Below are 27,180 nucleotides of genomic sequence, written 5' to 3'. Positions count from 1 at the left end.
TCACAGGCAGTGTGTGTGTCAGGGTGGGTGGCTCACAGGCAGTGTGTGTGTGTCAGGATGGGTGGCTCACAGGCAGTGTGTGTGTCAGGGTGGGTGGCTCACAGGCAGTGTGTGTGTGTCAGGGTGGCTCACAGGCAGTGTGTGTGTGTCAGGGTGGGTGGCTCACAGGCAGTGTGTGTGTCTGTATACACGTGTCAGCGTCTCAGGCAGCATGTGTGTGCGTCTCACAAGCAGAGTATAGGTGTGTGGAGCTATGCTGTCCGTCTGGGTGTCCCCGTGTTCACCAGTGGGGGATGGAGAGCCAGGAGGCGGAAGCCCAGCCCAGGCACTCAGACCCCAGCCTGTAACCCTGTGCTGTCCCCGGGCTCAGACCCGGAGACAAGCAATCCTCTCACTGGGCTTCTCCCCACAGACCTGGACGAATGTGCCACTGAAGAGCACAAGTGCAACCTAAACGCCAATTGCGTGAACACACCCGGCTCCTACCGCTGCGCCTGCCGAGACGGCTTCTCCGGCGACGGCTTCTCCTGCTCAGGTACAGGGTGTCCGGACGCTGAGGCAGAGAAAGGGGCCTGACGCCCACCTAGGACTGCTCCAGTCTAGCCCAGCTGTGGGGAGCAACTGATCGCTCCCCGGCTACTGTGGGGGATGCAGAGACAGGGTAGAGAGACCCTCCCCTCCCCCACCAGCCCCCATCCTCTGGGATGCAAACCCTGACTGACAGCCAGATATTCCCCAAACCGCACCCATCCTGTTCAGTTACCCATGGGATCCCCCCATCCCCATCTGCTGGTTTATTCTTGGGATCCTCCCATCCCCACCCACTCAGTTACTCATGGGATCCCCCCATCCCCACCCACTGGGTCACCCATGGGATCCCCCCATCCCCACCAGCCCGGGTACCCATGGGATCCCCCATCCCTACCCACTGGGTTACCCATGGGATCCACCCATCCCCACCTGCTTGGGTACCCATGGGATCCCCCCACCCCCACCCATTGAGTTACACATGGGATCCCCCCATCCCCATCTGCTGGTTTGCTCTTGGGATCCTCCCATCCCCACATGCTTGGTTACCCATGGGATCCCCCCACCCGCTCGGTTACCCATGGGATCCCCCCACCCCCACCTGCTCGGTTACCCATGGGATCCCCCCACCCGCTCGGTTACTCATGGGATCCCCCTACCCCCCACCCGCTCGGTTACTCATGGGATCCCCCCATCTCCATCCACCCGTTAACGGTGGGAGCACTCTGGCCAGCTCCCCATGCCAAGGGCATACTGAGAGCTGTCCCATCACGAGCTGTGAGGTCTCCTGCCTTCGTGCCTGTGGGGGATGGGTAACCTGCTCTAGGTCAGGGAGCCCTCCCGAAAGCGTGCATCTCCTGCAGGTGCTTTTGGGAACCCCCCCAACAATACCTAGCTTCCTTTCCTCTCCTGTGGAGCCTCCTCCAGCTGCCCATGAGCCGGGGGGAGGGGGCACAAGATTGTGGCGGCTCCTGGGAGTTTCCCTGGGTGGGGTGGAGGCTCCGGCCTTCTTCCCACTGATGCGTTGACGTGCTGGTGACCTCTCCTGCAGACGTGGACGAGTGTGCGGACAACGTGAACCTGTGTGAGAACGGGCAGTGCCTGAACGCGCCCGGGGGCTACCGCTGCGAGTGCGAGATGGGCTTCAACCCCACGGAGGACAGCAGGGCCTGCCAGGGTAAGAGCACGGCTCCTGCAGCACGGCACTGCCCAGCTTTTCTACGCTGCCCCAGCACAGCCAGGTCCTTCACGCCATGCTGCTGCCCAGTGCAGGGCTCTGGCCCTGCCGCCACCCCAGGGAGCACACCAACGCTCCAGTCACCGGCTCCAGCCAGGCAGCTGAGGACCCAGGGAGCTGGCGTCTGGTGTAGTGGGCTCAGGAAGGCCGAGGCCTCTTTCCAGGGAGTGCGAGGAGCCACCCAAATTCCTGCCTATGAGTGTGGCCTGGCTGCTCAGACATCACGCCCAGCCCCCCCCACAGCACCCTTGGCCGCAGCTGGGCTGCAGACCTCGGACCACTGCACTGCTCTGGCTGCCTGCTCCGCTGCTGCTGCTTAGCAGCACCTCGGTGAGCCTGTGACGTCTGCTGAGCCCAGAGATCCCCCGGGGCAGGCGCCCGGCCCTTCCCCTCCCACGGAGATCCCCCGGGGCAGGTGCCCGGCCCTCCCCTCCCACGGAGATCCCCCGGGGCAGGCGCCCGACCCTTCCCCTCCCACGGAGATCCCCCGGGGCAGGTGCCCGGCCCTCCCCTCCCACGGAGATCCCCTGGGGCAGGCGCCCGGCCCTTCCCCTCCCACGGAGATCCCCCGGGGCAGGCGCCCGGCCCTTCCCCTCCCACGGAGATCCCCCGGGGCAGGCGCCCGGCCCTTCCCCTCCCACGGAGATCCCCCGGGGCAGGCGCCCGGCCCTTCCCCTCCCACGGAGATCCCCCGGGGCAGGCGCCCGGCCCTTCCCCTCCCACGGAGATCCCCCGGGGCAGGCGCCCGGCCCTTCCCCTCCCACGGAGATCCCCCGTGGCAGGCGCCCGGCCCTTCCCTCCCACGGAGAGCTCCCTGGGGGAACGGCTAGTCGATCCTGGCTGGCAGGAATCCGGCCTGGCCTGTTGTTGCTGTCACGTGTTGGGTCGTGGGGAAGCTGCTCCGCTGGCCCCAGAGCCCAGCTAGCTCTGACGTGCCCAGCTCTGTCTCCCTGGCAGACATCGATGAATGCACCTTCCAGAACATCTGCGTCTTCGGGAGCTGCCAGAACCTGCCTGGGATGTTCCGCTGCGCCTGTGATGACGGCTATGAGCTCGACAGGAGCGGAGGCAACTGCACAGGTAGCTGGGGCCAGCGCCTGGGGCAGGGGGTCCCCTGGGGACTGGTTCTCTGAGACCCTCCCTGGTCAGCGTCCTGGGGTCACCTGCAGGGGAGGAACTGGTCCCAGCCCTGGAGGGGAGCCTGGCACCCGGGAGCTGAGCGACAGGCCCTGCGGGCTCCATGTTTGCCCTGGGCAGGGCTCGGCCGAACCAGGGCCAGGTGCCCATGACCCTGCAGCGGCCTCAGTAGACCGCCTGTTGCTCGGCTGATCCTGAGGCCTGAGCCCTGGCAGAGGGCAGGGCGGGGAGGGGTGGTCTGTCGTCTCCTGGGGCGTGGGAATGCTCTGCCTCCCAACCGGGGCGATCGCTGAGGTTTCCCTGGTGATGAGTGATTGCTCCTGATACTGACCCGTCCCCGTCCCCGTCCCTGCAGACGTCAACGAGTGCGCGGACCCCGTGAACTGCATCAACGGTCTGTGCGTCAACACCCCGGGCAGCTATCTGTGCAACTGCCCCCAGGACTTCGAGCTGAACCCCACAGGAGTGGGCTGCGTGGGTGAGTGCAGCTTCCAGCAGAGAGCAGCCCCGCCAGGGCCTCCCCCGTCCCCACTCCCAGGGTGAACCAGCCTTTCCAGGGTTCACTCAGCCCCATTCATTGGTGGAGACAGGAGAGGTGCAGAACCTGCCTAGAGGGGTGTTTCTCTCTGGCTCCAGACTCTCGTGGGTGGCTCATGCCCTTGAGGTTTCTGTCTTGTCCCATGTAACTGGGGGGGTCGTTCTCCAGGCAAAGTGCTAATCCTGCTTTCAGTCCTAGTCAGACCTTGGCCTCCAGGAGACTAGAGGCAGTGAGTTCCACAGGTTAATTCAATGTCTTTTTCTTGATAGCTGGCTCCCTCCACAGCCCCCAGCACCGTCTGCTCACATCCAGGTCCTCACAGCCCTGGTCAGGGACACACATGGTGGGTGTGGGGGCAGGGGTGGGGGATCCCCACTGTTCACAGGAGGGTGGGTGAGGGGCCAGAAGAGCCACCTCGAGTTGCTCAGCTCTTTCTGCTCCCTCCTCCACACCCCTCCTGTCGGCCCTGGGAATGCAGGGAGAGCACCATCTCCCTCCTTCGGCAGCCCTGATTGGCTGCTCTGACTCAGGAGGCAGGGCAGTGGGGAAGGCAGCCAATCAGAGGGAGTTTCCCCCAGGCTACCTGTCTCAGCATCTGTTGCACTTTAAGATCTGAGCCTGTGAATGTGACCCACAGACCCTGACCCCCACCCTGCACTGTGACCCACAGACCCTGACCCCGACCCCCACACTGTGCTGTGACCCACAGACCCTGCTCAGCCACCCCGACCCCCACACTGCGCTGTGACCCACAGACCCTGACCCCAACCCGCACCCTGCGCTGTGACCCACAGACCCTGACCCTGCACTGTGACCCACAGACCCTGCTCAGCCGCCCCGACCCCCACCCTGCGCTGTGACCCACAGACCCTGACCCCAACCCTGCACTGTGACCCACAGACCCTGACCCCGACCCCCACACTGCGCTGTGACCCACAGACCCGGCTCAGCCACCCCGACCCCCACACTGCGCTGTGACCCACAGACCCCGACCCCCACACTGCGCTGTGACCCACAGACCCTGACCCCGACCCCCACACTGCGCTGTAACCCACAGACCCCGACCCCCACACTGCGCTGTGACCCACAGACCCTGACCCCAACCCCGACCCTGCACTGTGACCCACAGACCCTGACCCCCACCCTGCACTGTGACCCACAGACCCTGACCCCGACCCCCACACTGCGCTGTGACCCACAGACCCTGACCCCGACCCCCACACTGTGCTGTGACCCACAGACCCTGACCCCAACCCCGACACTGCGCTGTGACCCACAGACCCTGACCCCAACCCGCACCCTGCGCTGTGACCCACAGACCCTGACCCTGACCCTGCACTGTGACCCACAGACCCTGCTCAGCCGCCCCGACCCCCACCCTGCGCTGTGACCCACAGACCCTGACCCCAACCCTGCACTGTGACCCACAGACCCTGACCCCGACCCCCACACTGTGCTGTGACCCACAGACCCTGCTCAGCCACCCCGACCCCCACACTGCGCTGTGACCCACAGACCCTGACCCCAACCCGCACCCTGCGCTGTGACCCACAGACCCTGACCCTGACCCTGCACTGTGACCCACAGACCCTGCTCAGCCGCCCCGACCCCCACCCTGCGCTGTGACCCACAGACCCTGACCCCAACCCTGCACTGTGACCCACAGACCCTGACCCCGACCCCCACACTGCGCTGTGACCCACAGACCCGGCTCAGCCACCCCGACCCCCACACTGCGCTGTGACCCACAGACCCCGACCCCCACACTGCGCTGTGACCCACAGACCCTGACCCCGACCCCCACACTGCGCTGTAACCCACAGACCCCGACCCCCACACTGCGCTGTGACCCACAGACCCTGACCCCAACCCCAACCCTGCACTGTGACCCACAGACCCTGACCCCGACCCCCACACTGCGCTGTGACCCACAGACCCTGACCCCGACCCCCACACTGTGCTGTGACCCACAGACCCTGACCCCAACCCCGACACTGCGCTGTGACCCACAGACCCTGACCCCAACCCGCACCCTGCGCTGTGACCCACAGACCCTGACCCTGACCCTGCACTGTGACCCACAGACCCTGCTCAGCCGCCCCGACCCCCACCCTGCGCTGTGACCCACAGACCCTGACCCCAACCCTGCACTGTGACCCACAGACCCTGCTCAGCCGCCCCAACCCCCACCCTGCTCTGTGACCCACAGACCCTGCTCTGTCACCCCGACCCCCACCCTGCACTGTGACCCACAGACCCTGACCCCAACCCCCACCCTGTGCTGTGACCCACAGACCCTGACCCTGCACTGTGACCCAAAGACCCTGACCCCGACCCCCACCCTGCACTGTGTCCCACAGACCCTGACTCCCACCCTGCACTGTGACCCACAGACCCTGCTCAGGCGCCCTGACCCCGACCCTGCACTGTGACCCACAGACCCTGACCCCAACCCTCACCCTGCGCTGTGACCCACAGACCCTGCTCAGCCGCCCCAACCCCCACCCTGCGCTGTGACCCACAGACCCTGACCCCGACCCTGCACTGTGACCCACAGACCCTGCTCAGCCGCCCCAACCCCCACCCTGCACTATGACCCACAAACCCTGACCCCAACCCCCACCCTGCGCTGTGACCCACAGACCCTGACCCCAACCCTGCGCTGTGACCCACAGACCCTGCTCAGCCGCCCCAACCCCCACCCTGCACTGTGACCCACAGACCCTGACCCCGACCCTGCGCTGTGACCCATAGACCCTACTCAGCCGCCCCGACCCCCACCCTGCACTGTGACCCACAGACTCTGACCCCGACCCTGCGCTGTGACCCACAGAGCCTGCTCAGCCGCCCCGACCCTCACCCTGCCCTGTGACCCACAGACCCTGACCCTGACCCTGCACTGTGACCCACAGACCCTGACCCCGACCCCCACCCTGCACTGTGACCCACAGACCCTGACCCCGACCCTGCACTGTGACCCACAGATCATGACCCCCACTCTGCGCTGTGACCCACAGACCCTGACCCCGACCCTGCGCTGTGACCCACAGACCCTGCTCAGCCGCCCCAACCCCCACCCTGCGCTGTGACCCACAGACCCTGACCCCGACCCTGCGCTGTGACCCACAGACCCTGCTCAGCTGCCCTGACCGCACCTTGCACTGTTCCTGCCTCTGGGCGTGCGCACAGCTGCCTCCCTCTAGGTGCTCAGGTGCTACCTGCCTTCTAAGCCCCAGCGCAATCCACGGACCAGGGGGATAGGCCTCCTGTGCCTGTCATACCCATGGGGTCGCTCCAGCAGGTGTACTCGGGGATCACCTAACTCCACAGGAGCCAATTGTGGGGGAGGGGCAGGAATCTCCCGTACAGCCTTGAGCCCAGTGATTACAGCACTCACCTAGGATGGGGCAGACCTGGGTTTAATTCCCCCTCTGCCTCATGGGGAGAAGGGATTTGAACGGAGTCTCCCACCCCTCAGGCAGGGGCCCTAAACACAGCATCACAGAGTCTTTCTCTGGCCCAGTTCATGTTAATTAGTTGATTATTTAATTAAAGTGGAACAACTTTGACAGGCACGATTGCGGGAGACTTGCGGGCGGTACCACTTCAGTGGTCAGTGCACTGGGAGGTGGGGGACCCCGGCTCAGATCTCCTCTCCCTACCCTGGGGGATCAGCCACTGGGCTACAGGCTCCCAGGGCTGCCTCCTCCCACTTCCCCCGGCTGGTCTGTGTGAAGCTGGGCGGGCACCTCGCTCTGTCTTGCTAGAAACGAGACAGGTACGGCCACACTGCAGCTGGGAGGGGCTTCCCAGCACGGGGTGAGCAGCCCGAGCGAGCCCACTGAAAACAGCAGCGTGGACATTGTGGCACAGGTGATGGCTTGGGCTGGCCGCCTGAGGGTAGCCTGGACTCAGGAGACAGCCGGAGCCACCCCCAGGCTGCAGCGTCCACGCTTGTAGTGCGCTAGCTCGAGCCGAGCCAGCGCAGGTCTCTCGGCCGTGCCGGGAATCAGCCCTCCCAGCTGCAGTCCCATCGGCGCTAAGTCACCAGCCTCCAGGAGAGGGCTCCCGCCTGCGGCTCGCTGGCCAAGCTAGCGTCTCCCTGCAGCCGGGACCTACCGAACTCCATGAGAGGAGCAGGGCTTAGCACAACCCCGGCGTCAGGATCTCCCTCTGGCTAGCTCAGCAGGCTCCCGAGCAGGCTGGCTTTTGTGAATCCAGGGGGATTTTTGTGAATGCTCTCCCTATGCATTGTCCAGGGACCTGGGTGCCTAACTCAGCATTGTGGGGCATGGGTGTTCCTGCGATTTGCTGGGTGCTATGTCCCTTTGTGGGGCTGGGCCAGAGTTGCGGCCTGGGGAAAGCAGGCGAGCTTTGCAGCACTGTGGTGATGGTGGCAGACAAGGGGAACTCTGCTGTTATCAGGAGGGGCAGGTCCTGGGCCATTGCCAGAGGCTTCCCCCATTGCTGCCAGGGTCTGCTGCGGCCCTCCCTCTCTGCCAGCTGCGGCGGCATGGGGGGCTTTGCTCACCCAAGGCTCACTGTCTCCTTTCTACCCTCCCTGTGCAGACACCCGCGTCGGGAACTGTTTCCTAGACACTCAGGACCGCGGGGATGGTGGGATCTCGTGCAGCGCTGAAATCGGGGTGGGCGTCACTCGGGCCTCCTGCTGCTGCTCACTGGGCCGTGCCTGGGGGAACCCCTGTGAGCTCTGCCCTCCAGCCAACACAAGTGAGTAGGAGAAGTGCTCTGGGGTGAATCTCACGTGCAGTGGGGTTAGCGCTCTGCTGTGCTCCAAAGGGCAAGGACAGGTTGGACCTGGGACATGGGGAATCGGGGGCAGGGGTATGGGCTGCATCGCTGCCTGCAGTGGGGTCAGGTGGACAGGTGGGGCCTGGTTGCATCGCTCTGTATCAGGGAGGGTGGGATAAGCTGAGGGCTGAGTGCAGGTGGGACAGAGACTTTTAGACCAGGCAGGACCATCATGATCATCTAGTCTGACCTCTGGCACTTTGCAGGCCACAGAACCTCACCCACCCACTGCTGTCATAGGCCCAGAACTCTGGCTGAGTAACTGGTGCCCTCAAATCTTGATTTAAAGAGAATTCACCATTTACTCTAGTTCAAATCTCCAAGTGACCCGGGCCCCAGGCTGCAGAGGAAGGCAAAAAACCACCAGGATCTCTGCCAATCAGACCTGGGGGAATATTCTCTCCTGACACCAAATGTGGTGATCAATTGGACCATGAGCGTGTGGGCAAGACCCACGAGCCAGACACCTGGGAAAGGAATCTCTGTAGTAACTCACAGCCCGTTCCCTCCAGTGTCCCATCACCAGCCATTGGGGATATTTGCTAGTAGCAGTCGCGGATGGGCTACATGAAGTTGTAGACAGGCCCCTCAGACCATCTCCTCCATGAACGTATCTGGCTCAGTCTTGAGCCAGGGTAGGCTGTTTGGGAAGCCTATTCCCCATGGAAGGCTGTTCCTCCTGTGCTGGTTAGAAACCTTCATTGAACTTTGAGCCCAAACTTGCTGATGATCAGTTTATAGACATTTGTTCTTGTGCTAAGGTTGGCCCTTAACTTAGAGAACTCCGCCACCTGTTGGTGTTTATCCCTCCGGTTTATTGAGAGCGATCGTATCTCCCCTCAGCCTTTGTCCGCTCAGGCTAAACAAGCCAAGCTCCATTGCACAGCTGGTGGAGTTTTTAACTTTGATGGTACCTGTCGGGGGGGCCCGAGTGCCCTCTTTTGTCTCCCGTACATCATCCAGCATAAAAGGGGGAGCTGCCCCAGACACCTCAGTTTCCTCCTACAGCCTGTAACAGTCGTGGGAGCTCCCTGGCCTTGCTTCTCCAAGTCGTTACTCAAACTACAAGCAGCACCTTGTAGAGCTGGTGTAACTGAGCGCACAGGGCCCGTGTAGAGCTGGTGTAACTGAGCACACAGCGCCCGTGTAGAGCTGGTGTAACTGAGCACACAGCGCCCGTGTAGAGCTGGTGTAACTGAGCGCACAGCGCCCGTGTAGAGCTGGTGTAACTGAGCGCACAGCGCCCGTGTAGAGCTGGTGTAACTGAGCACACAGCCACCGTGTAGCACTGGTGTAACTGAGCGCACAGCGCCCGTGTAGAGCTGGTGTAACTGAGCGCACAGGGCCCGTGTAGAGCTGGTGTAACTGAGCGCACAGGGCCCGTGTAGAGCTGGTGTAACTGAGCACACAGCGCCCGTGTAGAGCTGGTGTAACTGAGCGCACAGGGCCCGTGTAGAGCTGGTGTAACTGAGCGCACAGCGCCCGTGTAGAGCTGGTGTAACTGAGCACACAGCGCCCGTGTAGAGCTGGTGTAACTGAGCGCACAGGGCCCGTGTAGAGCTGGTGTAACTGAGCGCACAGGGCCCGTGTAGAGCTGGTGTAACTGAGCACACAGCAACCGTGTAGAGCTGGTGTAACTGAGCACACAGCGCCCGTGTAGAGCTGGTGTAACTGAGCACACAGCGCCCGTGTAGAGCTGGTGTAACTGAGCGCACAGCGCCCGTGTAGAGCTCGTGTAACTGAGCACACAGCGCCCGTGTAGAGCTCGTGTAACTGAGTTCACAGCGCCCGTGTAGAGCTGGTGTAACTGAGCGCACAGGGCCCGTGTAGAGCTGGTGTAACTGAGCACACAGCCACCGTGTAGAGCTGGTGTAACTGAGCGCACAGGGCCCGTGTAGAACTGGTGTAACTGAGCACACAGCGCCCGTGTAGAGCTGGTGTAACTGAGCGCACAGGGCCCATGTAGAGCTGGTGTAACTGAGCACACAGCCACCGTGTAGAGCTGGTGTAACTGAGCGCACAGCGCCCGTGTAGAGCTCGTGTAACTGAGCACACAGCGCCCGTGTAGAGCTGGTGTAACTGACCGCACAGGGCCCGTGTAGAGCTGGTGTAACTGAGCGCACAGGGCCCGTGTAGAGCTGGTGTAACTGAGCGCACAGCACCCGTGTAGAGCTGGTGTAACTGAGCGCACAGCAACCGTGTAGAGCTGGTGTAACTGAGCGCACAGCGCCCGTGTAGAGCTCGTGTAACTGAGCACACAGCGCCCGTGTAGAGCTCGTGTAACTGAGTTCACAGCGCCCGTGTAGAGTTGATGTAACTCAATAGTTAGTTAATTAGTAAAAAAAAAGGAAAAAAAAATTGTTGTTGTTTGTGTGGCTCTGGGTGCTCTCTCTGAGTCCCGGCCCCTGCACCCGAGCTATGCCAGACTCCCTGGGTTTCAAGCCCTGATGCCCTTGTTTCACGACAGTGCCTACTAGTGACCCTCACACCAGCTGCCTTAAGTGTTTGGGGGAGCTCATCTGAGTGAGAAGCGTACAAAGCCGTTAAGCTCCATTCTAAAGAGGACAGGGCAGCCAGATGGAAACATCGGTGCTACATCCTCCATTGAAGCAATCTGCCCCTGGCTGGGTCCCGAGCACCTTGGCATCAGTCCATGTGCACCTCTTCAAAGGCAGGAGGGTGTTTGCAGAAGAAACAATCCTCTGAGCACACCTCTAAACAGGGGAGTTGACTGACTCCACAGCCCAGCGTGGGCCTGTCGAGACTGGCTCCCAGAGCACCTTCATCAGCATCTCCTTGCGCCGGGTACCACAGAGCGTCTGCCCGGTGCCTTCTACTCCCGGGTGTTTGCGGCGGAGAGAGAGTTGTTAAACTGTCACCATCAGTTCAAGAAACTTGCCTGGCACCGACACCCAAGGCACTGCCTTCAGCTCTGCCCATGTAGCCCCATCGCATCTGGCCATCAGCATACCCGCTAGGCCGTAGAAAGCCACAGATGATCTCCTCAGCTCCTTTTCCTTCAGAGTCAGAGCCTCCTTCACACTGCCGGCGGGTACAGCATCGCCGTGGTCACAAGAAGAATCTTCTTCCTTATCAAACTCTGCAGTAGGATCTTGTGTGTTCCAGCCTAGCCAGTCCCATGATCAGGAGTATGCCACCTGCCTGCCCTGCTCAGAGCCTCGCTACCACCAGGGGACTGATCAAAGGGACCCTTGAGCTACACGTAGTTGGGGACCGGGGCTGTACCAGTGACCCTTTTGGAATGTGTGAGGCTTCCCCCCTCTGCAGCCTCCTCAGCTGGCTCCATCTACTCAGCGTCAGGAGCATTAACACTGCAAACACCCTAGTGTTGGCACAGAGCCCGGCACAGGCAGAGTCGGGATCCCTGTCACAAACAGCCTGGACCAGGATAACGATAGCATCCTCTTCCTCATCCCCTGACGAGGCAATTGTGAAGGAGCCTGTTCCTCCGCCTCCTCGTGATGTTCAGACTCATCCAGAGCCGTTGAGGAGGATGGTTATGCCCTAGACGTCCACCCAGAGGAGGCCCAGGAAAAATCCCACAAGTGGCGACATTCTGAGATCAGTTTCAGAGTGATAGAATCATAGAATCATAGAATATCAGGGTTGGAAGGGACCTCAGGAGGTCATCTAGTCCAACCCCCTGCTCAAAGCAGGACCAATCCCCAAATAAATCGTCCCAGCCAGGGCTTTGTCAAGCCTGACCTTAAGAACTTCTGAGGAAGGAGATTCCACCACCTCCCTAGGTAACGCATTCCAGTGTTTCACCACCCTCCTAGTGAAATAGTGTTTCCTAATATCCAACCTAAACCTCCCGCACTGCAACTTGAGACCATTACTCCTTGTTCTGTTATCTGCTACCACTGAGAACAGTCTAGATCCATCCTCTTTGGAACCCCCTTTCAGGTAGTTGAAAGCAGCTATCAAATCCCCCCTCATTCTTCTCTTCCGCAGACTAAACAATCCCAGTTCCCTCAGCCTCTCCTCATAAGTCATGTGTTCCAGTCCCCTAATCATTTTTGTTGCCCTCCGCTGGATGCTTTCCAATTTTTTCACATCCTTCTTGTAGTGTGGGGCGCAAAACTGGACACAGTACTCCAGATGAGGCCTCACCAATGTCGAATAGAGGGGAACGATCATGTCCCTCGATCTGCTGGCAATGCCCCTACTTATACATCCCAAAATGCCATTGGCCTTCTTGGCAACAAGGGCACACTGTTGACTCATATCCAGCTTCTCATCCGCTGTAACCCCTAGGTCCTTTTCTGCAGAACTGCTGCCTAACCATTCAGTCCCTAGTCTGTAGCGGTGCCTGGGATTCTTCCATCCTAAGTGCAGGACCCTGCACTTGTCCTTCTTGAACCTCATCAGATTTCTTTTGGCCCAATCCTCTAATTTGTCTAGGTCCCTCTGTATCCTATCCCTACCCTCCAGTATATCTACCTCTCCTCCCAGTTTAGTGTCATCTGCAAACTTGCTGAGGGTGCAATCCACACCATCCTCCAGATCATTTATGAAGATATTGAACAAAATCGGCCCCAGGACTGATCCTTGCGGCACTCCACTTGATACCAGCTGCCAACAAGACATGGAGCGGTTGATCACTACCCGTTGAGCCCGACAATCTAGCCAGCTTTCTATCCACCTTATAGTCCATTCATCCAGCCCATACTTCTTTAACTTGCTGGCAAGAATACTGTGGGAGACCATGTCAAAAGCTTTGCTAAAGTCAAGGAACAACACATCCACTGCTTTCCCCTTATCCACAGAGCCAGTTATCTCATCATAGAAGGCAATTAGATTAGTCAGGCATGACTTGCCCTTGGTGAATCCATGCTGACTGTTCCTGATCACTTTCCTCTCCTCTAAGTGCTTCACAATTGATTCCTTGAGGACCTGCTCCATGATTTTTCCAGGGACTGAGGTGCGGCTGACTGGCCTGTAGTTCCCCGGATCCTCCTTCTTCCCTTTTGTAAAGATGGGCAGTACATTAGCCTTTTTCCAGTCGTCCGGGACTTCCCCCGATCGCCATGAGTTTTCAAAGATAATGGCCAATGGCTCTGCAATCATATCTGCCAACTCCTTTAGCACTCTCGGATGCAGCGCATCCGACCCCATGGACTTGTGCTCGTCCAGCTTTTCTACATAGTCCCGAACCACTTCTTTCTCCACAGAAGGCTGGTCACCTCCTCCCCATGCTGTGCTGCCCTGTGCAGTAGTCTGGGATCTGACCTTGTGCGTGAAGACAGAGGCAAAAAAAGCATTGAGTACATTAGCTTTTTCCACATCCTCTGTCACTAGGTAGCCATGTTAGTCTGTATCAGCAAAAAGAATGAGGAATACTTGTGGCACCTTATAGACTAACAAATTTATTTGGGCATAAACTTTCGTGGGCTAAACCCACTTCATCAGATGCATGCAGTGGAAAATACAGTAGGAAGATAGATATAGATATAGATATAGGTTAGATAGATAGATAGATATACAGAGAACATAAAAAAATGAGGGTTGCCATACCAACTCTAACAAGACTAATCAATTAAGGTGGGCTATTCTCAGCAGGAGAAAAAAAAACTTTTGTAGTGATAATCAGGATGGTCCATTTCAAACAGTAATAAGAAGGTATGAGTAACAGTAGGTGTCAAGGTTCCTTCCCCACTCTGAACTCTAGGGTACAGATGTGGGGACCTGCATGAAAACCTCCTAAGCTTACTTTTACCAGCTTAGGTTAAAACTTCCCCAAGGTACAAATTATTTTACCCTTTGCCCTTGGACCTCCACTGCCACCACCAAACGTTTATCTGGGTTTATTTTTATTAGGAAAGCATTGTTAGGAAACGTCTTTCCCCAAAAAATCCTCCCAACCCTTGCATCCCACTTCCTGGGGAAGGTTTGGTAAAAATCCTCACCAGTTTGCATAGGTGACCACAGACCCAAACCCTTGGATCTTAAGAACAATGAAAAAAAGCATTCAGTTCTTGAAAAGAAGAATTTTAATAGAAGTAAAAAGAATCACCTCTGTAAAATCAGGATGGTGAATACCTTACAGGGTAATTAGATTCAAAACATAGAGAATCCCTCTAGGCAAAACCTTAAGTTACAAAAAGACACAAAGACAGGAATATCCATTCCTTTCAGCACAACTTAATTTCTCAGCCATTTAAAGAAATCATAATCTAACGTATATCTAGCTAGATTACTTACTAAGTTTTAAGACTCCATTCCTGTTCTGTCCCCGGCAAAAGCATCACACAGACAGACAGAGGCCCTTTGTTTTTCTCCCTCCTCCCAGCTTTTGACAGTATCTTGTCTCCTCATTAGTCATTCTGGACAGGTGCCAGCGAGGTTATCCTAGCTTCTTAACCCTTTACAGGTGAAAGGATTTTTCCTCTGGCCAGGGGGGATTTTAAAGGTGTTTCCCCTTCCCTTTATATTTATGACAGTAGGGGAAAAATTAGCATGGGGAAATAGTTTTTACTTTGTGTAATGACTCATCCACTCCCAGTCTTTATTCTGCAGAACTGGAATTAATTTGCGAACTGGACACCATTACCTTAGGCTTGAATAAAGACTGGGAGAGGATGAGTCATTACACAAAGTAAAAACTATTTCCCCATGCTAATTTTTCCTCTACTGTTATTCACACCTTCTTGTTACTGTTTAAATGATCATCCTGATTATCACTACAAAAGGTTTTTTTCTCCGGCTGAGAATAGCCCACCTTAATTGATTAGTCTCGTGAGACTTGATATGGCAACCCCCATTTTTTCATGTTCTCTGTGTATATATATCTTCCTACTGTATTTTCCACTGCATGCATCCGATGAAGTGGGTTTAGCCCACGAAAGCTTATGCCCAAATAAATTTGTTAGTCTATAAGGTGCTACAAGGACTCCTCATTCTGAGATCTGTGGCTCCAGCAAGAACAGCTCTCCTGATAAATAAAGCTATCTTAGCTGTCCTCTGGCAGACCTTGGCTTCTCTGCTTCTGACTGCAAAAAGCTGGGAGAGATGGTACAGTGTCCCCTCCCGGAGTTAGAGCACCATATAGCCATCCTCCTCCAGGCTCCCTTGTAGTGCCAGTAGCCAATGCAAAGGAGAGACGGAGCGCCTCCAACTTTGCATTGCAAACTAGCAAGCTTTGCTTGTGCGCCAGGATTTCACCCGGTGGGATACGGTTCAAAGACGAGCTCTCAGATGAGGTGAAGCAGGAGTTCCAGTCTTCAGTAGAGGAGAGCAGTTTGGTCACCAGAACGGCTCTGCAGGCAGGTCTCGATGCAGCAGACTCTGCAGCACGCAGCACATGGCAGCGCTGCTTCCATGTGGTAGTACTCACCCCGGTTACACGCTTCTGGCCTCCCTCCAGAGGCGTGGCAGACACAGACAGTCCGGGACTTCCCTTCGGAAGGGCTGACGCTCTCCTCAGAAACGAGGGACAAGACTCTGCGGCGTCTCAAAGACTCTAGAGCGGCCCTGAAATCCCTGGGCGTTTCCGCCCCAGCAGTGAGAATCATAGAGTCATAGAATATCAGGGCTGGAAGGGACCTCAGGAGGTTCTAGTCCCACCCCCTGCTCAAAGCAGGACCCATCCCCAATTAAATCATCCCAGCCAGGGCTCTGTCAAGCTGGGCCTTAAAAACCTCTAAGGAAGGAGATTCCACCACCTCCGTAGGTAACGCATTCCAGTGTTTCACCACCCTACTAGTGAAAGAGTTTTTCCTAATATCGAGTGAGGTGGAAGGCGTTCCATCCTCATCAGTCCCAGCATTTTCAGGGGTTTGCTCCTCGAGCCCAACACCTGCCAAGGAGAAGGAGCAGAGGTGACAAACCACCACCACCTCCCTCTGCTTCCCAGCCGCCACTTCTTCAAGGCAGGCAGCATCTTCTGAGAGCCCATGGGTAGGGGCAGGCCAAGAGCAGATGACCAGTTCCCAGAGGGCCGTCTTTTTCTTTTCCAATGTCCCACATGTCTGTCATGCTTGGGCCCACACCACAACAGATCGGTGGGTTCTAAGCATGGTGAAAGTCAGATATACACTCCAATTATTGCTAGCCCTATTCCCCCCACCCATCCCTCTGTAGGGAGCCCTCTCATGAGATAGTATTACTGCCAGAGGTCCTCGGAGGAGCTATCTAGGAGGTCCCTCCTTTTTTCAGGGGAAAGGGGTTTTTCTCCCAATACGTCCTGATCCTGAAGGCAAACCCCCTTTTTCCTTCAGGATCAGGAAGTATTGGGGAAAAAAGGCCTAATTTTAGATCTAAGGCAGTTAAACAAGTTCCTGAAAAAAATCAAAATTCCAGATGGTCACTCTAGCTTCCATTATTCCTGCCCTGGAGCCAGGGGACTGGTATGCTGCTCGCAGCTTGAAGGACGCCTACTTTCACATGGCGATTCATCAGCACCACAGAAAATTTCTGAGATTCACTGTCAGCGGCTGCCATGAGCAGTTCACAGCCCTTCAGTCACTCAGCTGCCCCTTGTGTTTCTACAGAGCATATGGCGGTGGTAGCAGCTTTCCTCTGGAGCTTAGGGATCCCTTACCTGGCCACCTGGCTGATCTCAGGGGTGTCCAGCATTCGTGTAATCCAGTCCCCCTTCATTGCGCTCAGCCTCCTGATCAACGTAGCCAAGGCAGGCCTGTCTCCAACAGAGACAACAGAATTTATCTGGTGCTGGTGCTGGTGACAAAGGGCCTTTCTGTACATACAATGCGAAGCCTCGCTCTGGACTTACAGGCTTACCGTCTCCCATCAGCAGAGGAGTCCTGCTCCAGAGAGGTGCCGGGGACACTGCTGAATAGGAGAAAACCATCAGCAAGGAAATTTACCCTGTGAAGTGGAAGAGGTTTTCTGTCTGGTCAAGGTGGAGAGCTATTCTAGCTTCTATTCTGCATGTGCTGGACTCTCTTTTGTGTCTGAAACAGCAAGGATTGGTGATTGGGTGGATCAGAGTTCATCTTGCAGCTGTACCAGCATTCCATCCTCTGCAGATAACTGCTTCCTTTTCCCCAACTCAATGCCCCCAGGAGTTTGAAAGGGATTCGACAGACCGTTTGCATGCGTACGGAATCCAACTCTTTCATGGAGCAAAGTTTACAGGTCCCCCTGTGAGCCTCTAGCGACCTGCTCTCTGTTGCACCTTTCAACAAAGATAGCATTTTCAGTAGCTATTACACATCAGCCAGAAGAGATGGGGAGTTGAGAGCATTAGTATCAGCCCCTCCATCACCATGTACTGTTTTTACGTAAATAAAGTCTACCATCATTCCATCCAAGTATTTCTACAGAACTGGTCTCCACTTTTCATATAAACCTAGGTAGTTTGCTTCCTGATCTTCCCAAACTTCATGGTAGTAAAGGAGAGGAGACACTGCAAACATTCGACATTATGAGAGTGTTAGCATTTATCTGGACTGGACTACAACTTTCAGGTCTTTGTCTCAACAGTTTATTGCATTTGCAGAGAGACTGAAGGGCAGTCCAGTTTCCACACAGAGGATTTCATCATGGTATCCAGTTGTATTCACTGGTGTTACCAGTTGGCTAACGTGAAGCCACCAGATAGTGTAGTAGGTCATTTGACTGGATCCCAAGTGGCCTCTGCAGCATTTCTGGCTCAAATTAGACATTTGCAAAGCAGCAGCCTGGTCATCAGTCACATGTTTGCCTCTCACTACACAATCCCTCAGCAATCTAGAGATGATGGACAAGTGGTCCCCCAGTCCCTGTTCAAATAGACTCTGAACCTATCTCTGGAGGGGATGCTTGTGAGTCACCTGCCGTGGAATGGGCATGGGCAATCACTCGAAGAATAAAACACGGTCACTAACCTTGCCATAACTGTTGTTCTTCGAGATGTATTGCGCATGTCCATTCCATGACCCGTCCTCCCTCCCTTCTCCATTGGAGTTGCTTCAGTAGAAAGGAGCTGAGGGAGGTTGGGGCAGCTCAGCCCTTCATGCCTGTGCAATATGCACATGACAGCAGGGGGCGCTCGGGCCACCATGACGAGTAACATTAAGGGTAAAAATTTTCTGACGCCTGTGCACTGGAGTGCCCAAACACTGACCGTGGAATCGAGTTGTGCAACACATCTTGAAAAAAAACACTTACAGAAAGGTTAGTAACTGTTTTTTCTCCATTCCTCTCATCATCTGAATAGCCCTTCTCTGCACCTGTTCCAGTTTGAATCCATCTCTCTTAAACATGAGAGACCAGAACTGCACACACTATTCCAGGTGAGATCTCACCAGTGCCTTGTACCTCACCTGATGCATCCTAGGATTTCAGTAGCCTTTTTCATGGCCGCATCACAATGGTGGCTCATTGTTATCCTGTGGTCAACCAACACAGCCAGACCTTTCTCCTCCTCTGGCACTTCCAACTGGTTCGTCCCCAGCTTATACCAACATTCTTGTTGTTAGTCTATATGTGCATGACCTTGAAATTTGCACTATTAAATTTCATTCCATTTCTATTACTCCAGTTTTCAAGGTCATCCAGATCTTCTTGTATGATATTCCAGTCCTCCTCCATATTGGTAATACCCCCCAACTTTGTATCATCCGCAAATTTTCTTAGCACACTCCCACTTTTTGTGCCAAGGTCATTAATGAAAATGTTAAATAAGATTGGCCCAAGGCCTGAGGAATTCCATTAGAACCTCCCTCCAGCCTGACAGTTCATTTTTCAGTATGACCTGCTGTAGTCTCCCCTTTAACCAGTTCCTTACCCACCTTTTGGTTCTTGTATTAATCCCCATCTTCTCCGGTTTAACTAATAATTTCTCATGTGGAACTGTACTAATGCTGTACAGAAATCCTGGTAGATTAGACCTACTGAATTTCCTTGTCTGGAAAATCAGTTATCTTCTCAAAAGAAACAGATCTTTAGTAAAACTATGTCATGTTTTATCCCAGTTACCATTTACCTATTTGTCCTTATCTACTTTCTCTTTCAAAATTTGTTCCAAGACCTTGCATGCAATTGAGGTCAAATTAACTGACCTCTAGTTTTCCAGATCACTTCTTTTTTTTTTCTTAAATATAGGTACTATATTTGCAACTCTCCAGTCATAATGTATGACTGCTAAATTTATAGATTCATTAAAAATCCTTGCTATTGGGCTTGCCATTTTATGTGCCGGTTCCTTTAATATTCTTGGATGGAGATTATTCAGGCCCCCCAGTTTGGTCCCATTAAGCCATTTGAGTTTGGCTTTCACCTCAGAGGTGGTAACTTCTACTTCCATATCCTCATTTCCATTAGCCACCCTGCTACTACCCTTAAGCTCCTCATTAAAAACTGAGGCAAAGTATTCGTTTAGGTGTTGATCATGCCTAGATGATCTTTAATCTCCACCCCATCCTCAGTGCTTAGCGGTCCCACTTCTTCTTTCCTTGTTTTTATTTTATTTTATTTATTTATATGGCTATAGAACCTTTTACTGTTGGTTTTAATTCCCTTTGCAAGGTCCAGCTCTGCCTGGCTGTTGGCAATTCTCACTTTTCCCTATACTTTCTGACCTCCAAGAGGTAGCTTTCCTTGCTGATCCATCTCATCTTCCATTCCTTGTAGGTTTTCTGCTTTCTCTTAATCACCTGCTTGTTCATCCAGCTTACTCTGCCACCCTTCCCTACAAATTTTTCCCCTTGCTTGGATGCAGGCTCCAGATAAGTATCTAAATGTGGAGGAATCTTGGAATTACTTTAAGTCGAAGTTGCAGAAATTGAGTTCTTCTGTCCAGTCCACTTCCTGAAGTAATTCCCTTATTTTTTTAAGTTTGCCACTTTGAAATTGAGGCCCCTAGTTGCAGATCTGTTTTTGTTTAGTCTTCTGTGTAATTTAAACTAAATTAACTCATGATCACTCAAACCAAAATTGTCCTCTGCAAACAGTTCTTCTACCTCACTACTTACCAATGCTAAATGTAACATGGCATGGCCTCTTGTTGGTTCAGTGACTATTTGGTGAAAAAATCTGTCAGCTATCACATCCAGGAATATCTGGGCCCTACTCTTACTAGTAGCATTTGTCCTGCAATCACTATCTGGGAAATTAAGATCTCCCACTATATTTCCTCTTGTTATCCATTCTCCTACCTTTGGTTGTTCCTTTCTCCTGGGAGCATCACTCTGGATCAGGGTGTGATGAGCTGGGCTGGAGGCTGGGCAGGCATGGGACAGGCTGGGACAGAGTGCGAGAGGCTGGGTTGGGCTACTCTGGCCTGGACCTGGGGCACTTTGGCCCTTGTGGCCTGTCCCTTTCCCTGCGTTTTGGCTCGTTTCTCCACGGGGAGCCACTCAGTGCAGTTCAATGCCACCCAGTAACTGGCTCTCTCCCCGCAGCGGAGTACAAGACCCTGTGCCCCGGAGGAGAAGGCTTCAGGCCCAACCCCATCACAGTCATCCTGGAGGGTAAGCAGAACTGGCGCCCACATGCCCCCGCCCATTCCAGGGAAAGCACAACCTCAGGCTTCACGGCCCTGAGAATCACAGAATCTCAGGGTCGGAAGGGACCTCAGGAGGTCATCTAGTCCAACTCCCTGCTCAAAGCAGGACCAATCCCCAATTTTTGCCCCAGATCCCTAAACAGCCCTCTCAAGGATTGAACTCACAACGCTGGGTTTAGCAGGCCAATGCTCAAACCCCTGAGCTATCCCTCCCCCAGCAGAAGGCACTCTCCCTCCCACCCCCACGGCCCTTCCTCTGCCCACAGGCTGAGGCCAGCTGACAGCTTCTGGCCCTTCTGCACCATGTGACATGTGACGAGTCTGTGCCCCTCAGCCTGAGCCTTGCAGCCGCCAGCTCCGCTGCACTCAGGTGCTGATCGGCGCCCAAGGCAGTGGGTGTGAGCTGTGGCTGTGTGCAGACAGCGCACACTCGGGAACGCTGCCTCGGGGGCTGCCAGGACTTGGTCGGGGGGTCGAGTGCTTCCCTTTCGCTCTCCATTCACAGATATTGATGAGTGCCAGGAGCTGCCAGGCCTCTGCCAGGGGGGCAACTGTGTGAACACTTTTGGCAGCTTCCAGTGCGAGTGCCCCCTAGGCTACTACCTCAACGAGGACACACGCATCTGTGAAGGTACCGCGCTGCCGCGTGTGCGGGAGAGTGTGTGTGTGCTCACGTGTGTGGGGGAGTGTGTGTGTGTGCACATGTGTGTGCAGGAGAGTGTATCTGTGTGTGTACATGTGTGTGCGGGAGCGTGTGTGTGCACATGTGTGCGGGAGCGTGTGTCCGCATGTGTGTGTACATTGAAGGGCTGCATGCATGCGAGGGGAGTATACATGTGTATCTGCATGTGTGGGGAGTGTGTGCACATGTGTGGGTGCGTGCACATGCATAGAGGTGTGCATTTCTGAGTGTGTGCACATGCGTGTATGTGGGGGTGTGCATGCCGAGAGGTGTGCATGTCTATATGGGTACATGTGCATGTGTGTGTATGGGGCTGTGTGTGGGTGTGCGTGTCTGGTGCCCGGCTGTGGGGGGTGTCCCTGTGTGTGTGCCGGGGCTGTGTGTGTGCATTGGGCTGTGTGTGGGTGCATATGTGTGCCCGGCTGTGCTTTGCTCAGGGCCTGCTTCGGAGCAGGCCGACATCCCTGCCCTTGTCCTGATGCGGTGTGTGGCTGGTAACAACTCACAAGACGCAGCCGCGCGACCGGCCCTTTGCCCTGATCCCTTCGTTCCTTCCCCAGATGCCCCAGGCCCAGCCCCGAGCTTGCTGGGGAGGATCCCTCCCTCCCTTTGGGGTGCGGGACAAAGGAACCAGCCCCTTCTGCGGGGCTCCAATCCCAGCACTCCCAGGGCTGATGTCTTTGGGGGCCCTTGCCTGTGGGGTGGCCTTGGCAATGTCCCTTCCCCCCACCCTCTGCCAGACCTGCCCCCCGCCCTGTGCCAGACATGCCCCCCTGCCCTATGCCAGACCTACCCCCCGTCCTGTGCCAGACCTGCCCCCCTGCCCTATGCCAGACCTACCCCCCGCCCTGTGCCAGACCTACCCCCCACCCTGTGCCAGACCTGCCCCTCGTCCTGTGTGTGCGGGTGTAATCTTGTCGTTGCTTTTGGCAGATATTGACGAGTGCTCTGCCCACATCGGGATCTGCGGCCCTGGGACTTGCTACAACACCCTGGGCAACTACACCTGCGTGTGCCCCCCTGAGTACATGCAGGTCAATGGAGGAAACAACTGCATGGGTACGGTGCCATCTCCAGCCAGGCAGGGCGGGGGCTGGGAGGGAGCTGGCTGGCAATGCCCAGTGGCCCTGTTGGCTTTCCTCATTCACTACGGGCAACATGGTGACAAGAGAGCAGGGAGTGTGGTGAGAGCAGGAGCTGGGAGTCAGGACTTCCGGGTTCTCTGCCACTCACTCACTGCAAGACCTTGGGTGCATCACTTCCCCTCCCTTGCCCCTCTGTACATGGGGCTGAGCTCAGCCTGCCTGCTGTGGTGCTGGGAGGGTGATCTGGTGCCACAGAGAGTGGTGAGGGGGTGAGGGTCTGGCCGGGCTTTGCTCCCCGCAGTCCTCCTGCCTCGCAGTCCGCAGTCACTCCTCACTGGGAGCTGACCAGAGACACAAATTGGGGGGAGGGCGCACAGGTTCAGATGGACGTTTCTGGGCCGGGGCTCCTTGTCCCTGTCAGGGGCTCTCAGGCGTCTGCCGCAAGGCCACAGGCTGCTCCTGACTCCGCTCCCAGCGTTGGTTCCACGGGGCCCAAGGGACCTGGCCAAGGCTGTGTGCTGGGGTTGCGGCTCCCCGCGGTGGTACTCTCTGTGCAGGGAGTCCTGGGTTCACTCCCAGCACCCCTGCCCCGGAGGCTGGCACAGGGGCAAGCTGGGCTCTGCTCCCATCTCTGCAGCTGGCTCCCTTGGGGAACCCAGGCCGGGCGCCACGTCTCTGGGATGGTTTCCCTCTCTTCAGGGCAGGGATGATCATTGGGCAGCCAAGGACCGAGGTGCCAGGAGCTAGCGAGGTGTCGCGGGACAGCTGTTCTCGGGCAGTGGCCCCCGCCCCTGCGCCCTCTCCGGCGGGTGAGGTGCCTGAGGCGCAGCCGGCCGCCCCGGAGCAGCCGGGTCTGATCTGTGTCCGCTTTGCAGACATGAGGAAGAGCGTGTGCTACCGCAACTACAACGACACCTGTGAGAACGAGCTCTCCTTCAACATGACCAAGAAGATGTGCTGCTGCTCCTACAACATCGGCAAGGCCTGGAACAAGCCCTGCGAGCCCTGCCCCACCCCCGCCAGCTGTGAGTCACCGGCACCCGGAGAAGGGTCTGGCTGCGGGAGTCTCTCGGGTTACAGCTGCTCCCCCTCTGCCCTCTGGACGCTCTGCGTCTGGCCACCCCCCGGTGTCTCGGGGCACAGGATCATCCTGGTCCCAGCTGACAGCTGTGCCAAGAGAGCGGCCCTGGTACAGGGAGTGAGTGACAGCATCACCTCCCCCGGGGCGTGCAGGGCAGTGTGCTCCCCGCAGCAGGGGCTGGGCAACAGCAGAACTCCAATGGTGGACGATACCGAGAGCCTCTGTGGAGCAGGAGACCATGCAACCATCCCAGGCCATGCTGTGTGTGCAGCCTGGGGTGTGGGGTGTGTGGGGTGTGTGGGGGTGGCCCTGGAGCCCCAGGACACGGGTGGGGGGTGCAATGTGGGGGGATGGCCCTGGAGTCCCAGCACACGGGGGATGGGGTCTCTGTGGTTCTGAGCTGTGCAGAGTGTGGGTGTGCTATATGGGGGGAGGGGAGGACGGTGTGGGTCAGGGGGAGGTTGTGAAGGGTCCCAGCCCTGCAATGGGTAACCTGCTGGCATGGAGATAGATGTTTCCTGCTGTCTCAGCGGTCTCCCCGTCTGTCAGCTCCATCCCTGGGTGTAGGGTTTCACCCCCTGGGTGCTCTGTGCCCCAGGCCCCCTCGTACTGACTTTGTCCTGGTCTGTCTGCTGGGCGTCCTGTGTAACCCTGTCCTTTCCCTTCCAGCCGAGTACCAGATCCTTTGTGGGAACCAGGCCCCTGGCTTTATCATTGACATTCACACGGGGAAGCCAATCGGTGAGTACCACTGGGGCTGTCACAGAGCTGCTGCCTTTGCCCACACGCACTGCCATCCCCAGTCCTACTCCTGCCCCTTCCTCTGCTCCCCAGCTTGGGTCTTCTGCTCATTGCCTGCTTCCCTCCTTTGTGAGCATGAGGCCTGGGGACAAGGAGAAGCAGGAGGGGAGTGAGAAGGCCCAGACAGGGCCTAGGTCTTGCAGCAGGGGGACTAAAGGCAGCACTGTGTGGCTGCATGTGCAGGGTCTCAGGATGCAGACCACGTGGACGCTGCTTACAGAGATCCCTGGGTTTTTTGTGTGCCCCATGCTGGCTGGGCTTGGCTCAGCTCGATTCTGTTCTTATCCCTCCCTCATCACCAGAGTATCTGAGCACCATCCGCGAAGTCATTAAGTGACGAGACTTACGTGTCCCATGTGGTTCCTTCTCACTCACTTCCTCTCCCCAGGGTAGAATCCTGTGTGCAGTGCAGTCTCTGTTTTGGTAGGGTTTTGTTTATCAATTACCCGGCTGCTCTGCGCTCTCTGGTACTCACACCCAGCATGGCCCAGGATGTCTGCAGGGTTCTGTCTCCCAAAGATGAGCTTTACCCCGATAGTAGAGTTCCACGGGGCCGGAGGAGTGGGGCGCTCGCCCTGGCCCTCATCTTGGAGCGTTCCGAGAGTGTTGAGTTATGCTGAGTGCCTGACAGGGTCAGCTGGAGCCTGACACTTGAGCTGGGGTCTTTCCCTTACGTGTGTGTCACCCCCAGTAGCAAAGAAGTTGCAAGCCAAGTCCTGCTCTCAGAGAGAGCCCAGCCATTCTGGTGTTGGAAGGCTGGAGAGGGGTCAGAGAAGAGCCATGAGAATGATCAAAGGACTGGAAAACCTGCCTTCTAGTGAGAGACACATGGAGCTCCATCTATTTAGCTTAGGAAAGAGAAGGCAAGGGGTGAGCTGATTACATTCTATAACTATCTACATGGGGAACAAATATTTGATAATGAGCTCTTCAGTCTGGCAGGGAAAGCTCTAACACGAGCCAAGGGCTGGAAGTTGAAGCTATACAAATTCAGACTAGAAAGAAGGTGTGCTTTTTTAACAGTGAGAGCAATTAACCCTTGGAACAGTTTACCGGGGTGGTGATGAGTTCTCCATCACTGGCAATTTTTACACGGAGAGGTTGGTTTTCTCAAAGATCTGCTGTAGGAGTTCACATGGATTCATCCCATCCTCGGCACCATGATGTTTTGCTCAGATGCACCCTGGAATAGCAGTCCAAAACCACACAGAAAATGAAGCAAGACACCCAGGGAGGTTGTCAATCAAAACATGTAATAACCATGAACCCGTTAGGTCAGCAGTAGTCCAGACTAAACATGGTAACAGTCGGAACAGCAGATACGTAGCAGCAGAGTATGTGTGTGTGTGTGGGTATGTGCAGATACCCACACACATGCACACACTCACCCACATGTGTACACACACCCACACAGCCTTAAACAGGAACAGGAACCCTGAGTTCAGGGCGCAGGAACCAGGAGACAGAACAGTAATGGAGCAGGTAGGCAGCACCACACACCAGTGGCCACAACCGTGTTATAGAGGAGGTCACAAAGGTCCTTTCTGCCTTGGAATGTAAGAGTCACGCTGCAGGATCCCCAGGTGTGAGTGATGATGCACAGAAAGGGAAGGGGCATAACTGGCTGATCCCAGCTGAGGCTGCCAGGCTGGCAGTTCCACCGTCCCACCAGTTCACTGGCAGGCTGAGTCCGCGGGACCCAGACTCAGTGAGCTGAGACACAATAAAGATGGAGCTCCCCAGTGTGACAGTTGCAGTCAGCACAGACCAGAAGCGAAGGCTCCCACAGGCAGGACCAGGGCCTGGCCAGGCCAGGACTGCATGAGAAAGCACAGTGCTCCTGCAGCCGCCGGCACAAAGGGCTCAGAGCCCTGATAGCTTGGGAGCTAGAGGACCTAAACTCGTAGCACTCGCTCCCGCCCTGCCAGTGGCCTTCCTTTGGCGAGGGCGTGGAGCACTCCAGAAGAGCAGCTGAGAGATGAGGTCTGGATTCCAGTGGAGAGAAAGCAAGATGCTCCTCTGGATGTGCTGTCAAGGTCTAGGATCTTGCAACCTATCATGGTGCTGCTCTGTAGCATTTGAAGGATGGAGTCCCTAGCCCTGGCGGTTCAGGCGAGAGCAGATGTTATCTCTGTTGGGTCTCGGTGCTGGCCTTGGTGCCAAGCTTTTCTGGCTCTGGGACAGGACTCAACAGAGCAAGGGGAAGACCCATTTATTTTTCAGTCCCCAAGAAACCCAGAGTGTAGAAGCAAAGACCAAGTTGCCAAAGTTGTGTGAGCAGCTGTGCCCAGAGGCTGGGCAGAGGGCTCCTGGTCCGGGACTTGATAAGCCAGTGGTGGAATCACTGGTCATTTCAGCATGACCCAGTGGCATTTCCTGGGCTGTCAGTTCAGCTTCCCCTCCCAGCTGCTCTCCTGGGCTGGGGCCAGCCCCAGGGGCACTAGCAGGAGTCAGCACAGGGGAGGGGGAAAGTCATGGACTCGTTTGGGATTCTTTCCAAACTTGCCCAGCCAGTGCAGGTTCTGTCAGCGACCCCTGTTTCACCTAGGGCAGAGTGGCCCAGGCCCTGCTCTGGCCCCACCTTCACCAAGGGAGGAAAGGGAGAGCCAGTTTTTGTAGCCTACGGCCACTTCCTGCCACGGAGAGTCATTGACCCGGGACCCTCCCTCATTGTAAATATTCATAGCTGGACCTGGGACCCCCACTGCTACAGCAAGGAGAGGGGGACAGATGTCATAACCCTGACTCTCTCCTCCCTCATCCCCAAGCCAGCGCTCTCTCACTCTCTCCCCCGGGCCTCCACCCCT

At 56.3% G+C, this 27,180-nt stretch overlaps 1 protein-coding gene across 7 annotated transcripts in view; it reads left to right on the top strand.

Annotated features, from left to right (window-relative positions):
* The window catches only part of FBN3 (fibrillin 3), a 312,181-nt gene that overhangs the window by 242,975 nt on the left and 42,026 nt on the right, over window positions 1-27,180 (top strand). For all 7 annotated transcript variants that reach the window (XM_073323920.2, XM_073323921.2, XM_073323919.2 and 4 more), the window contains 10 exons: window positions 413-535; window positions 1,580-1,705; window positions 2,723-2,845; window positions 3,258-3,380; window positions 8,010-8,171; window positions 20,621-20,689; window positions 21,230-21,355; window positions 22,340-22,465; window positions 23,367-23,516; window positions 24,242-24,313. In XM_073323920.2, coding sequence (XP_073180021.2) covers window positions 413-535; window positions 1,580-1,705; window positions 2,723-2,845; window positions 3,258-3,380; window positions 8,010-8,171; window positions 20,621-20,689; window positions 21,230-21,355; window positions 22,340-22,465; window positions 23,367-23,516; window positions 24,242-24,313 — 1,200 coding nt within the window. The remainder of the gene's footprint in view (window positions 1-412; window positions 536-1,579; window positions 1,706-2,722; window positions 2,846-3,257; window positions 3,381-8,009; window positions 8,172-20,620; window positions 20,690-21,229; window positions 21,356-22,339; window positions 22,466-23,366; window positions 23,517-24,241; window positions 24,314-27,180) is intronic.

Source organism: Lepidochelys kempii, chromosome 25 (genome assembly GCF_965140285.1).
Source record: "Lepidochelys kempii isolate rLepKem1 chromosome 25, rLepKem1.hap1, whole genome shotgun sequence".
NCBI classification, from domain to species: Eukaryota; Metazoa; Chordata; order Testudines; family Cheloniidae; genus Lepidochelys; species Lepidochelys kempii.
Note: the sequence above shows the minus strand (reverse complement) of the source record. Positions and strands in the feature narration are given on the sequence as shown.